This window comes from Oncorhynchus masou, chromosome 22 (genome assembly GCF_036934945.1).
Source record: "Oncorhynchus masou masou isolate Uvic2021 chromosome 22, UVic_Omas_1.1, whole genome shotgun sequence".
Classification (NCBI taxonomy): Eukaryota; Metazoa; Chordata; class Actinopteri; order Salmoniformes; family Salmonidae; genus Oncorhynchus; species Oncorhynchus masou.
Genome location: NC_088233.1, coordinates 30,324,010 through 30,338,525, shown reverse-complemented (window position 1 = coordinate 30,338,525; position 14,516 = coordinate 30,324,010). Strand labels below are relative to the sequence as shown.

Here is a 14,516-nt window from a genome sequence, read left to right as displayed (position 1 = left end):
GGGTTTTGTGCAGTATGCTTTGTTCTTCTGTGTTGTGTGATATGGTTTTGGTAGCATCTGTTGTAGGATAAAAAAATAAAAAAAATATTTCACCTTTATTTAACCAGGTAGGCAAGTTGAGAACAAGTTCTCATTTACAATTGCAACCTGGCCAAGATAAAGCGAAGTAGTTCGACACATACAACAACAGAGTTACACATGGAGTAAAACAAACATACAGTCAATAATACAGTATAAACAAGTCTGTATACGATGTGAGCAAATGAGGTGAGATAAGGGAGGTAAAGGCAAAAAAAGGCCATGGTGGCAAAGTAAATACAATATAGCAAGTAAAACACTGGAATAGTAGATTTGCAATGGAAGAATGTGCAAAGTAGAAATAAAAATAATGGGGTTCAAAGGAGCAAAATAAATAAATGAATTAAATACAGTAGGGAAAGAGGTAGTTGTTTGGGCTAAATTAAAGGTGGGCTATGTACAGGTGCAGTACTCTGTGAGCTGCTCTGACATTTGATGCTTAAAGCTAGTGAGGGAGAAGTGTTTCCAGTTTCAGAGATTTTTGTAGTTTGTTCCAGTCATTGGCAGCAGAGAACTGGAAGGAGAGGCGGCCAAAGAAAGAATTGGTTTTGGGGGTGACTAGAGAGTTATAACTGCTGGAGCGTGTGCTACAGGTGGGAGATGCTATGGTGACCAGCGAGCTGAGATAAGGGGGGACTTTACCTAGCAGGGTCTTGTAGAAGACCTGGAGCCAGTGGGCTTGGCGACGAGTATGAAGCGAGGGCCAGTCAACGAGAGCATACAGGTCGCAATGGTGGGTAGCATATGGGGCTTTGGTGACAAAATGGATTGCACTGTGATAGACTGTATCCAATTTGTTGAGTAGGGTATTGGAGGCTATTTTGTAAATGACATCGCCAAAGTCGAGGATTGGTAGGATGGTCAGTTTTACAAGGGTATGTTTGGCAGCGTGAGTGAAAGATCCTTTGTTGCGAAGTAGGAAGCCAATTCTAGATTTAACTTTGGATTGGAGATGTTTGACATGGGTCTGGAAGGAGAGTTTACAGTCTAACCAGACACCTAAGTATTTGTAGATGTCCACGTTTTCTAAGTCAGAGCCGTCCAGAGTAGTGATGTTGGACAGGCGGGTAGGTGCAGGTAGCGATCGGTTGAAGAGCACGCATTTAGTTTTACTTGTATTTAAGAGCAATTGGAGGCCACGGAAGGAGAGTTGTATGGCATTGAAGCTTGCCTGGAGGGTTGTTAACACAGTGTCCAAAGAAGGGCCAGAAGTATACAGAATGATGTCGTCTGCGTAGAGGTGGATCAGAGACTCACCAGCAGCAAGAGCGACCTCATTGATGTATACAGAGAAGAGAGTTGGTCCAAGAATTGAACCCTGTGGCACCCCCATAGAGACTGCCAGAGGTCCGGACAGCAGACCTTCCGATTTGACACACTGAACTCTATCAGAGAAGTCAGAGAAGGATCAGGGTTATTATTTGAAGTGTGTTGTCTCTTACGTAAACCTCCCTGTCTATCTCTTCCCAGATCAGCTGGCCATCCTCCAGAGACACAGTGGAGATGTGTAAACTGGCAGGCAAGAATGCTCAAGTGAGAACAACCTGGAAAATGTCTGGCCTGACAGTAAAATCTCTATTCAGAGCACTAATTAAAATATAGTTTGTTTCTGTCTGTGTCTTATTGGTTCTTCTCCTCTGCTTCTCTCTCTCAGTTGGAGTGTGCCAACTTTGTGCGTGTGCTCCATAACTTTAACCATACCCATGTGTATGCCTGTGGGACAGGAGCCTTCCATCCGATATGTGCCTTCATTGAGATCTCAGGACGCAGAGTGGTAAGGGTCAGGGAGAATTATACATGCATGGGCATACACATTCATACACGTACACACACATACACCACAGACAGACAGACAGACAGACAGACAGACAGACAGACAGACAGACAGACAGACAGACAGACAGACAGACAGACAGACAGACAGACAGACTAACTGCATTCCTTACTGCTTACACAGTCTCTCTCTGTCTCTCTTTCCAGGAGGGTGTGTTCAAGTTGTTGTCTGGTACAGTGGAGTCCGGGAGGTTGAAATGCCCTTACGACCCCTGGCAACCTTTCACGTCTGTCCTCACAGGTCAGACCACACCCCTACCATCTGACAGTTGATCACCCCCACCCTGACACCATCCTACTACAACCACATGCAGCCCTAAATTTCCACTCTCTCCTCTCCTGATGATCAAAGCCCCTGTACACCACTCATGTACTCTCACACTCTAGGGCCCTACTCTCTGTTTTGAATATCTAAGAAAAAAAGCTAATCACTCTTGTCCAGATCAGTGTCTCTTGCAGGGATAATTATTTCTTAATGTAATAAACAAACGTACTTGGCATGAAACTATAAACACTCAGACTAAGAGTGTGTGTTTCTGTGACCCCCTGTCTCCCTCATGACTCTCTCTGCTATCCCAAAGAGATGTGTGTGTGTGTGTGTGTGTGTGTGTGTGTGTGTGTGTGTGTGTGTGTGTGTGTGTGTGTGTGTGTGTGTGTGTGTGTGTGTGTGTGTGTGTGTGTGTGTGTTCATGCTTGTGTGCTAGTTGTTTTGATGAAGTAATGACAGGGTGAATACAGCAAGACATCGTCATCTAAGCCAACTCCTAAATTATCTGAAACATTGTTGTCAAGGCTAGATTCATGGAGACATGTTTGCTCTGCCTATCTTCTGACAGAAAACTGATTACAGAGACATCATCTCATGCCAAAGAATGTCATATTAGTGAAAGTATGAGGCACAGCTTAAAGACAGATTGTCTGATTGTGTTTGTTCAGGTTTGTTGTCTTGTTTTTATCAGAATTGGGTTTGTGACTGTAATTGGTTCAGATTTACAGTTGTACTTGACGCTCATTCTCATTGGTCAAGGTCTAACCCTCTTTGTCTCTGATTGGTTGCAGACCAGTTCATGTATGCTGGCACGGCATCAGACTTCCTTGGTAAAGACACAACGTTCACCCGCTCCTTGGGCCCACCCCCCGACCAGCACTACATACGTACTGACATCTCAGAGGACTACTGGATCAACGGTACACACACACTACACACGCACACACACACACACACACACACACACACACACACACACACACACACACACACACACACACACACACACACACACACACACACACACACACACACACACACACACACACACACACACACACACACACACACACACACACACACACACACACACACACACACACACACACACGACACAGACAAACATACAGACGTATTGTAGAGCTATGAGTTATTAGCGTGTAGAGCCATTCATTATGACATGAAATTATTTCTTACTAACTGTTGGCCTGGTTCTTTTGACTACATCCTTCCTCTCACTACACAAATGTTGTTTGAAGCAGGTGAGTTCATTCATAACCTAGTTTTGTCATTAAGTGTTTCACTTCCCAGTCTTTACATTGATACACAGAGCTGCTTTGTGTTCTCAGGGTGCGATAGATGGAGGTTATTGTCAATCCTTCCAAAAAATAAACAATACAGTTATTCATGTTTGACTTTTACAAGACACCACACTTACTGTAGAGCTACAGCACACACTTACTGGGGAATTGACAGTGTGTCACACAGTTTACAGGGCCCTAGTCTACACAGACAGTTCACAGGGCCCTAGTCTACACAGACAGTTCACAGGGCCCTAGTCTACACAGACAGTACACAGGGCCCAAGTCTACACAGACAGTACACAGGGCCCTAGTCTACACAGACAGTTCACAGGGCCCTAGTCTACACAGACAGTTCACAGGTCCCTAGTCTACACAGACAGTACACAGGGCCCTAGTCTACACAGACAGTACACAGGGCCCTAGTCTACACAGACAGTACACAGGGCCCTAGTTTACACAGACAGTTCGCAGGGCCCTAGTCTACACAGAAAGTACAAGGGGCCCAAGCCTACACAGACAGTACAAGCACTATTCTATGATGCTCTCTCCTCTATGTCTGTCATGGATCATCAAGTTGCCACCAGTTTACTCCTCTCACACACCATCCACATTTCACAACCAGAAGCGGGGTGTGTGTGAGATCTCTGGAGTGATGCTGTCACTCAGTGTGTGTGTGTGCGTGTGCGTGTGCGTGTGTGTGTGTGTGTGTGTGTGTGTGTGTGTGTGTGTGTGTGTGTGTGTGTGTGTGTGTGTGTGTGTGTGTGTGTGTGTGTCAGGGGTTCTAGAACATCTTACCTGGCGTACAGTAACAGTAACTCTGTGTAATGTTTTGTGAGTGTGTGTGTATTTGCGCAGGCCTAAATTAGCCTATTCTAAGGAATCCTCCCAGAGGCTTTGGTTAAATTCCTCAGTGCACAGTCACATACTTTCTTTCTCACTATGTTTCATTCCTTTCCTCTGTTCCAAGGCTCTGGAGTTATTTTATTATTCATAACTCAGAGGTACTCAGAGGAGACAAAATAATAATAAAATAAGACACTCTGCTGTGTCCACAGGGTCAAGCTGTAAGTATGAACAATGTTGCACTTATAACCCCCCCCCCTCCCCCCCCCTCTCTCTCTAGAGGCCAGGTTTGTATCAGCCCATCCTGTGTCAGACACCTACAACCCAGACGATGACAAGATCTACTTCTTCTTCCGCGAGTCATCACGTGACGGCAACGATAAGAGTGTCCTGTCCCGCGTGGCACGCGTCTGCAAGGTGAGATGGGGGAGAGGTGTAGAATGGTGAAGGAAGGTGAGTGAGGAATGTTTTGAGAAGAGGTCAGGGAAGAGACGAGGAGGAGGACAGACATCTAACAGGACGAGTGTACATTGATAGATCTATTTCCTCTACTACAGAGCTGGCCTCTCCACAGATGTACTTAAATCCCCCTGGGACAATACCTCCTAGTACATTCCTCTTGTTTAGTCTGCCAACAGAGGAATGGATCACTTGGTGGTCTTACTGACAGAGCAGTCTAAGGTCTGGTCCCAAGACAGTGTAGGAGTAAGAATGAAGTAGGACAGTAGGCTAGTTGGTCCAGTACCATTTGGGTCCTGCTCCACCCCTACTTTTTCTTTATGCTCTAGCTCTAGTTCTTAGCCCCTTCCTGTAGCCCAAACGCCCAGCTTTAACTCCTTCCATGTTCACAGTTCTTTAAATTCCTTAAATTAAGCAAAGCAGACTGCACAATTGTCTTGTTTTTTTTATTTATGGATATCACACTCCAACACTAAGACATTATTTACAAATTCATTATTTGTGTTTAGTGAGTCTGCCAGATCAGAGGCAGTAGGGATGACCAGGGATGTTGTCTTGATAAGTGTGGAATTGAACCATTTTCTGTCCCGCTAAGCATTAAAATTGCAATGATTACTTTTGGGTGTCAGGTAAAATGTATGGAGCAAAAAGTACATTATTTTCTTTAGGAATGTAGTGAAGTAAAAGTAAAAGTTGTCAAAAATCGAAATAGTAAAGTAAAGTACAGATACCCACAAAACGATTTAAGTAGTACTTTAAAGTATCTCTACTTAACCTCTTGAATCTCCCCATCCCGGATCCGGGATCGTGACTAAAGCCTCAGGCTCATTAGTTAACGATTTCTGAAAATCGCAAATAAAATGAAAATAATGCGCCTGCTCTCAAGCTTAGCCTTTTCTTAACAACACTGTCATCTCAGATTTTCAAAATATGCTTTTGAACCATAGCAATTGACTAATTTGTGTAAGAGTATGCTAAGCTAGCTTAGCATTTTGAGTAGCATTTAGCACGCAACATTTTCACAAAAACCAGATAACCAAATAAATAAAATCATTTACCTTTGAAGAGCTTCGGATGTTTTCAATGAGGAGACTCTCAGTTACATACCAAATGCACAGTTTTTCCTGAAAGCGTCTGTGTGTAGGAGAAATCGCTCCGTTTTGTACATCACATTTGGCTACCGAAACCAACCGAAAATTCAGTCACCTACAACGTCAAACTTTTTCCGAATTAACTCCATAATATCGACCGAAACATGGCAAACGTTGTTTGGAATCAATCCTCAAAGTGTTTTTTCACATATCTCTTCATTGATATATCGTTCGTGGAAGCCTGTGTTCTTCTCTAAATTCCATGGAAAAATACTTGCAGCTGACTTTTGCGCACCAATTTCAGCGCAGGACACCGGACGGACACCTGGTAAATGTGGTCTCTTATGGTCAATCTTCCAATGATATGCCTACAAATACGTCACAATGCTGCAGACACCTTGGGGAAACGACAGAAAGGGCAGACTTACTCCACTCGCATTCACAGCCATATAAGGAGACAATGGAAAACAGAGCCTCAAAAATCCTGCTCATTTCCTGGATGCCGTCTCATCTTGTTTTTGCCTGAAGTTCACGTTCTAGGGCACGCACAGAAAATATCTTTGCCGTTCTGGACACGTCAGAGTGTTTTCTTTCGAAAGCTATCAATTATATGCATAGTCGAGCATCTTTTTGTGACAAAATATCTTGTTTAAAACGGGAACGTTTTTCATCCAAAAATTAAATTGCGCCCCTAGAGTTTCAACAGGTTAAGTACTTTCTGGTAATAGGGAGGGTATTTTCTGGTAGTAGGGAGACTGTCCCTGGAGTCTTCCCACTATAAAAATTCCAAGCTCTATTGCAACAATCCCAGTCTATGACTTGGGAATAAGCTGTAAGGCCGACGAGGCAGGAGAGGGATTCCTTGTCCTGTGTCTATAGCCGACCATAAAGGGGTTCCTCTCTGGATAAATGGAATAACAGAGCTTCAGTCATCTTTGAAGATAATCCCATTTAGAAAACGCTAAAGCCATTACCCTTTCCTTTTCTATAATTGCATGTCTATAGTGATAGGTTAGTCTGTGGGCCAAGTTCAGAAGGGAGGTTAGTTTAGGACTCTTGTGCTGGATAAAGGGGTCCTGTACTTAATATGTATATTTGAGTACTCCTACCCTAACCCTAACACTGAGAAGGGCATTGCTTTATTGAGTAGAGCACTCAGCCAGGGGTATACATATGCTAATTGGAAAACATGCATAATTAATGAGCTTGCTAGTTTACCTTCAATTCCTCTTCCCTCATATTTCTACTTCTTTAGATTTTCTCTCCCTTTCTCTGGCTTCAATTCTTCCTTCATACTGCTATTCTTGTCCTACTAAATCCTTCTAAGCTATTCTCTCCTCCTTGTCAGCAATTTTCCTCTTCAGTCGTCTCGCCCTCCTTTATCAGTTCATTCCGACCACCAGTCTTTATCTTGGTTTATTTAAACTGGTCTCAAACAGGAGTTTACGCGTTCAAGGTCTGTAAAATTGTTTGCAGTTGTGTTGTACTTGATATCTCAGGACTAGACTGTGGTTGTTTCATGGTTTTAAACCTGCAAAACGGATTTCAGATGTATTTGTGTGTTAGACTACGGTTGTGTCATGGTTGTGTTATGGTCGTGTTGTGGTTGTGTTTCAGAATGACGTGGGAGGGTTGAGGAGTCTGACCAATAAGTGGACAACGTTCCTCAAAGCCAGACTGGTGTGTTCCATCCCTGGACCTGACGGAGTGGACACGCACTTTGACGAGCTCCGTAAGTCACACACACACACACATGCTTCCATGTTTACAGACACACACCAGGTGAGCACTAAATGCCACATTCTTACCTTTATGTGTGTGTGCGTTGTAGAGGACATATTCCTGCTCCCCACCAGAGATGAGAAGAACCCTGTTGTGTATGGAGTCTTCACCACCTCCAGGTAAAACACTCAGTACACCATCCCACGCAAGGCTTGAGAAATCAAGGATTATCGTGTAAATAACTCTTGACGAGGGCTGTTCTTAGGCCGGCGTCGTCGCCAATGGCCAGGAAAACAGCACTTAAGAGGGTGTTAATCACAATCATGTCCAGGTTCGAGGGCCTTATTACTTTTATAAAACGATTGCCAACACGTAAAACGTTATTTTAATGAGTACAAAACTGTCCGGGCAAAAGCCAGTCGTTAGTTCTGAGATTCTAACCAAATGGGCTGGTTGTTCATAATATCCCTTTTATTTGCAGTGGTTGCTATGCTAAATAAATAATTGCCATGTAGCTATGCAGGCTAGCTACTTCTCCTTTACTAGCTAGCTAACTAAAGCTAACACACAGTCGCATTAAGCAGCTGAAACAACATTTTTTCCTGTGCATTTTGGTTTGTTTTACCTTTGTTTCTATTGCCATTTCTTTTGATATACCCATTATAATGATCCCGATAAATGAATTTGCCAGGCTCAGAGAAGCTGTCAGTCTTGTCACGTTCATAAGCATGGCAGAGTGGAGATCACAAAAAAATAACTGCTACATTGTTCCACAGGTCAGAGAGGCAGACAGCTAGGCTAGTAGCATGGGGAGATTTGTCGAGATGCTCTTTTTCAGGGGAGATCAAGTTTTATTGATTGCCTGGCTGGGCTGTGTGGGACCATGGATACACATTGACAGTTTAAATGGAACTGTTAAAAGGCATTACCTGGGGATTGTGGTGAATAACCCTCCTATTAACCAATCAGCAGCATCCAGGATCCAAACAACCTGTTATATAACGAGACATCTCTCTACGGTACTTCTCAGGTTATTCTTCCCACTATACCTATTAGACTGTGTTTCTCCCTCAGCTCTGTGTTCCGTGGCTCGGCGGTGTGTGTGTATAGCATGGCTGACATACGAGCTGTGTTCAACGGACCCTACGCTCACAAGGAAGGACCTGACCATCGCTGGGTAGAATACGAGGGGAGAATACCTTACCCTCGCCCTGGAACGGTACGGTAACACACACACACACACACACACACACACACACACACACACACACACACACACACACACACACACACACACACACACACACACACACACACACACACACACACACACACACATCTCTCCTAGCCCTACACCCCTCCATTTCCCTCCTCGGCGTAAGTAGGGAAACAAGATGACTGCATACTGTTTCTGTACAGGATAATTTAGAAAGACCCCCTCTCCTCCACTTAAATAACTTACAGTATATCACCCAATCCTGGTACATGACACAGTCCTGATGAACAATAATAAACACCCATCTACTATGTGTGCCTGTACTCATAATGCATCTCTGTGAGAATGTGACAGAAGTCAAAGTGTGTGTGTGTGTATGTGTGTGTGTATGTGTGTGTGTGTGTGTGTGTGTGTGTGTGTGTGTGTGTGTGTGTGTGTGTGTGTGTGTGTGTGTGTGTGTGTGTGTGTGTGTGTGTGTGTGTGTGTGTGTGTGATATATGACCTAGTCTCAGTGCTGGTGAACAATAATAAACTGCAGTCTGGGCGGCAGCTTTGTTGATGTCTCTAAGTCGTCACGGTGATCACCGTCGTGTGTTTCCTTTCCTGCAGTGTTTGAGGAACTGATTAACATGAGGGACTGTGACTGGTGTGTGTGTACAGTACATTTGGAAAGTATTCAGACCCCTTGACATTTTCCACATTTTGTTATGTTACAGCCTTATTCTAAAATGGATTAAAACTTCTTGTGACTCCCCATCCCAGATCCAGGATCGTAATCATCACCTGACACTAATTATCATAACGCAACAGACATAAATATCCCTAGAAAATATTCCTTTTAATGAAAATCACAAATGGAATATATTGAGACACAGCTTAGCCTTTTGTTAATCACCCTGTCATCTCATATTTACAAAATATGCTTTACAGCCAAAGCTAGACAAGCATTTGTGTAAGTTTATCGATAGCCTAGCATAGCATTATGCCTTGCTAGCATCAGGCAACCTTGTCACAAATCAGAAAAGCAATCAAATGAAATCGTTTATCTTTGATGAAGTTCGGATGTTTTCACTCACGAGACTCCCAGGTAGATAGACAAAGTTCATTTTTTCCCAAAATATTATTTTTGTAGGTGAAATAGCTCCATTTGTTCTTCACCTTTGGCTGAGAAATCACCCGGAAATTGCAGTCACGAAAACGGCGAAAAATATTCCAAATTAGCTCCATAATATCTACAGAAACATGGCAAATGTTGTTTATAATCAATCCTCAATGTGTTTTTCTAATATCTATTCAATAATATATCCGTCGGGACAATTCGTTTTTCAGTAGGACCGATTGGAGGAATGGCTACCTCTGTATTTTACGCGAGAATCTCTCTCGGAGCCACCATGTGACCACTTACACAATGTAAATGCGTAAAACTACGTCACAATGCTGTAGACACCATGGGGAATACGTAGAAAGCGTAAGCTCGTTGATGGCCCATTCACAGCTCAATAGGGACTCATTGGAACGCAGCGCTTTCAAAACCTGGGGCACTTCCGGATTGGATTTTTCTCAGGCTTTCGCCTGCAACATCAGTTCTGTTATACTCACAGACAATATCTTTACAGTTTTGGAAACATTAGAGTGTTTTCTATCCAGAGCTTATTATAAATTATACGCATATGCATATTCTAGCATCTTGTTCTGACAAAATAACCTGTTTAAAACGGGAAAGTTTTTTTTCCAAAATACCCCAATACCCCAATATGACAAGGTAAAAACTGTTGTTTTTTTACAAGTAAAAAACAGAAATACCTTATTTACATAAGTATTCACACTCTTTGCTATGAGACTCGAAATTGAGCTTAGGTGCATCCTGTTTCCATTGGTCATCCTTGAGATGTTTCTACAACTTGATTGGAGTCCACCTGTGGTAAATTCAATTGATTGAACATTATTTGCAAAGGCACACACCTGTCTATATAAGGTCCACAGTTGACAGTGCATGTCAGAGCAAAAACCCAGCCGTGAGGTCAAAGGAATTGTCCGTTTAGCTCCGAGACAGGATTGTGTCGAGGCATAGATCTGGGGAAGGTCAACAAAACATTTCTGCAGCATTTAAGGTCCCCAAGAACACAGTGGCGTGGAACCATCAAGACTCTTCCTAGAGCTGGCTGCCCAGGGCAAATTGAGCAGTCGGAGAAGAAGGGCCTTGGTCAGGGTGGTGACCAAGAACCTGATGGTCACTCTGACAGAACTCCAGTTTCTCTGTGGAGATGGGAGAACATTCCAGAAGAACAACCATCTCTGCGGTACTCCACCAACATCTCTAGAGAAACCTGAAAATAGCAGTACAGCGACACTCCCCATCCAATTTGATAGAGCTTGAGAGGATCTGCAGAGAAGAATGGGAGAAACTCCCCAAATACAGGTTTTCCAAGCTTGTAGCGTCATAGCCAAGAAAACTTAAGTATGTAATTAATCACTGCCAAATGTGCTTCAACAAAGTACAGAGTTAAAAGGGGTTGAATACTTATGTAAATGTGATTTTTTTTCTTCATTTGTTTATTTTTTATACATTTGCTTTGTCATTTTGTGGCATTGTGTGTAGATTGATGAGAGGGGGAAAATGATTTAATCCATTATAGATTAAGGCTGTAACGTAACAAAATATGGAAAAGATGTCAAGATGTCTGAATACTTTCCGAATGCACTTTATGTGTCGGTACATTTGTGTATATGCATGCATGTGTGTGTATATGTGTGTGAGTGGATATGCATTGCGCCATCGAGGGATGGTTTATAACTGTATAATAGGAGGAACAGACTGGGTAGAAGGGTTGTGAACTCCAGAAGTAGCGGTATGTACCTGAATCTGTGGAGTACTTCAGTTCACCACCAGATGGAGACAAGTTCAAAAACAGCTGAAGTGAGTCTTTAATGACAGGAATTCCTAAATTAGTCCTTAAGGTACTTATCTAGATGACTATCTGCTTCGAGGTAGTTTCCGACTGTCTGAACATGATTGTCTATCCCCTTTCCCCAGTGTCCCAGTAAGACGTATGATCCCAGGATAAGGACCACTAAAGACTTCTCAGATGAGGTGGTCAGTTTCATCCGCTTCCACCCCCTCATGTTCCGCTCCGTCTACCCCCTGACCAGCCGACCCGTGTTCACGCGTGTACGTGTCGACTACACACTGACACAGATAGTGGTGGACCGCGTCATGGCTGAGGACGGACAGTATGAAGTCATGTTTCTGGGGACAGGTGAGAGATGGACACAAACACACACACTTTTCAGTAACCCTAACATTCTATTCTCAGCCTTCCTCTTTAACCTGAAAATGTTAAGACTGTTTGAATGTTAGATGTTGTTTTAATTCCATCCTGCAGTACTGTTGATACTCTGTGTGTGAGCTCCATATGAAATCCCATGTCTCCTATCATATTTGAGTCAGAAAAGGACATTCATCTGATAGGTAAGATATTCAAAACCTTATGGAAAGCCTATCCAACTGTCAATCTCTTAGAAAAAAATGTAAACTAAAATCGGACTAAAATTGGAACCAAGACTTTAAAAGAACTGATATTGGTACAAGTTGTAGGGAAAGTTGAAACATACAGAGCCTTCAGAAAGTATTCACACCCCTTTACATATTCCACATTTTGTTGTGTTACAGCCTGAATTCAAAATTGATTTAAATTGAGATGTTGTGTCACTGGCCTACACACAATACAGCATAACTTCAAAGTGGAATTATGTTTTTAGACATTTTTATAAATTAATAAAAAATGTAAATCTGAAATGTCTTGAGTCAATGAGTATTCAACTCCTTTGTTATGACAAGCCTAAATAAATTCAGGAGCAAACATTTGCTTAACAAGTCACAAATGAGTTGCATGAAATAATAGTTTTTAACATGATTTTTTAATGACTACCTCATCTCTGTACCCTACACATACAACTATCTCTAAGGTCCCTCATTCGAGCAGTGCATTTCAAACACAAACTCAACCACAAAGACCAGGGAGGTTTTCCAATACTTTGCAAAGAAGCTCACCTATTGGTAGATGGTGCATGGTGAAGTTATTAATGACACTTTGGATGGTGTATCAATACACCCAGTCACTACAAAGATACAGACGTCCTTCCTAACTCAGTTGCCAAAGATGCAGGAAACTCAGGGATTTCAATTTTGACTTTAAAACAGTTACAGAGTTTAGTGGGCGTGATAGAAGAAAACTGAGGATGGATCAATAACATTGTAGTTACTCCACAATGCTAACCTAAATGACAGTAAAGAGTATTTTGTGTAGATCGTTGACAAAAAAGGACATTTAAATCCATTTTAATCTCACCTTCTAAAACAACAAAATATGTGAAAAGTCAAGGGGTGTGAATACTTCCTTAAGGCACTTTAGAAAAATAAATCCCTTGTCTTTGCTGTCATGCTCAGACTGACCAGCAGATAGCGCTACAACATCATAGTCTGTTTGGAGCCAAGCAGTCACATTTCAGTACATCTCTCTCACTAGAAAGCTAGTGAAAGAGAAGTATTATGTGTGTGTATTTCATAAGCATGTGAAAATATAAACATGTGTGTGTTGTCCAGATGCTGGGTCAGTTCTAAAGGTGGTGAGCATTACTCAGGAGAACTGGTCTACTGAGGAGGTGATTCTGGAGGAGCTCTCAGTGTTCCAGGTAATAGACACACACACACACACACACACACACACACACACACACACACGCACACGCACACGCACACGCACACGCACACACACACACACACACACACACACACACCTTTAAATATTGTCTTCATTCACATAGGGTTTGGAGAAGTTGAATACATATACACCCGATCTGTCAGTATACCACTCTGATGCAGATAACTGACTTTTTCTAAATCATATTATCTCCACTGCAGGCAGAAAATTATATATGTATGTAGTTACTCATACTACAAAAAACTAATATCCTGAATTTCCTTCTGTCCTGGAATTCAAGGTCAAGGTGATTTGTCAATTAATATTAATCAACCAACATTTTCATTTCGCTTTTTACATTTTTTTTGACATTATCTCTTGATTGAAGGGTTGTCAACTCTTTAAACAGCAGTATAGTATGAATACCTTACTATTCTAAACACACAGCAGGAGTTCTGGGGGTACAGAGAGGAGAGGTGTGTTTCTCTAGTTTGACAGACATAGAGTGAGTTTATTCTCTCTCGTTGATTCACACACTCCTTGGTTGAACTCCCTAACCTGAGGCCATCTCCGTAGCTTCAAAATGAGCTTGGTTTTTCTCAAGCATAACTAATTTGCTAACGACTACACTGTATGTATTAAGTAGAAAGTAGGAGTCAGTGTGTATGTGTGTATAGTGGAGATAATGTGTGTTTTCTCCTCTAGGCTCCCACTCCCATCCTGAGTATGGCGATCTCTTCGAAACAGGTAAGAACTCCCCTCTTCTCTCTATCCCTCCTTTCCATCTCTATCTTCCCCTACATTTCTTGTTTACTGCAGCATCCACAGCCACCTTCCCTCTTTCCTTCCCTTCTCCTCCCCTCTCTTGCTCGCCTCCTCCCTCGCTATCTGAGGGTCAGGGATGTCAGCAGACCGTTCAACTCCAATCACAGCCTCCCTTCATCTGCCTGTGTGTGTGTGTGTGTGTGTGTGTGTGTGTGTGTGTGTGTGTGTGTGTGTGTG

General features: G+C 42.6%; 1 protein-coding gene across 2 annotated transcripts in view; it reads left to right on the top strand.

Annotated features, from left to right (window-relative positions):
* Nucleotides 1-14,516, top strand: part of sema3d (sema domain, immunoglobulin domain (Ig), short basic domain, secreted, (semaphorin) 3D) — a 67,593-nt gene that overhangs the window by 37,980 nt on the left and 15,097 nt on the right. For both annotated transcript variants that reach the window (XM_064929845.1, XM_064929844.1), the window contains exons 4-14: nt 1,549-1,611; nt 1,733-1,852; nt 2,059-2,152; nt 2,971-3,099; nt 4,607-4,743; nt 7,494-7,608; nt 7,708-7,777; nt 8,673-8,817; nt 11,849-12,071; nt 13,418-13,506; nt 14,220-14,261. In XM_064929845.1, coding sequence (XP_064785917.1) covers nt 1,549-1,611; nt 1,733-1,852; nt 2,059-2,152; nt 2,971-3,099; nt 4,607-4,743; nt 7,494-7,608; nt 7,708-7,777; nt 8,673-8,817; nt 11,849-12,071; nt 13,418-13,506; nt 14,220-14,261 — 1,227 coding nt within the window. The remainder of the gene's footprint in view (nt 1-1,548; nt 1,612-1,732; nt 1,853-2,058; nt 2,153-2,970; nt 3,100-4,606; nt 4,744-7,493; nt 7,609-7,707; nt 7,778-8,672; nt 8,818-11,848; nt 12,072-13,417; nt 13,507-14,219; nt 14,262-14,516) is intronic.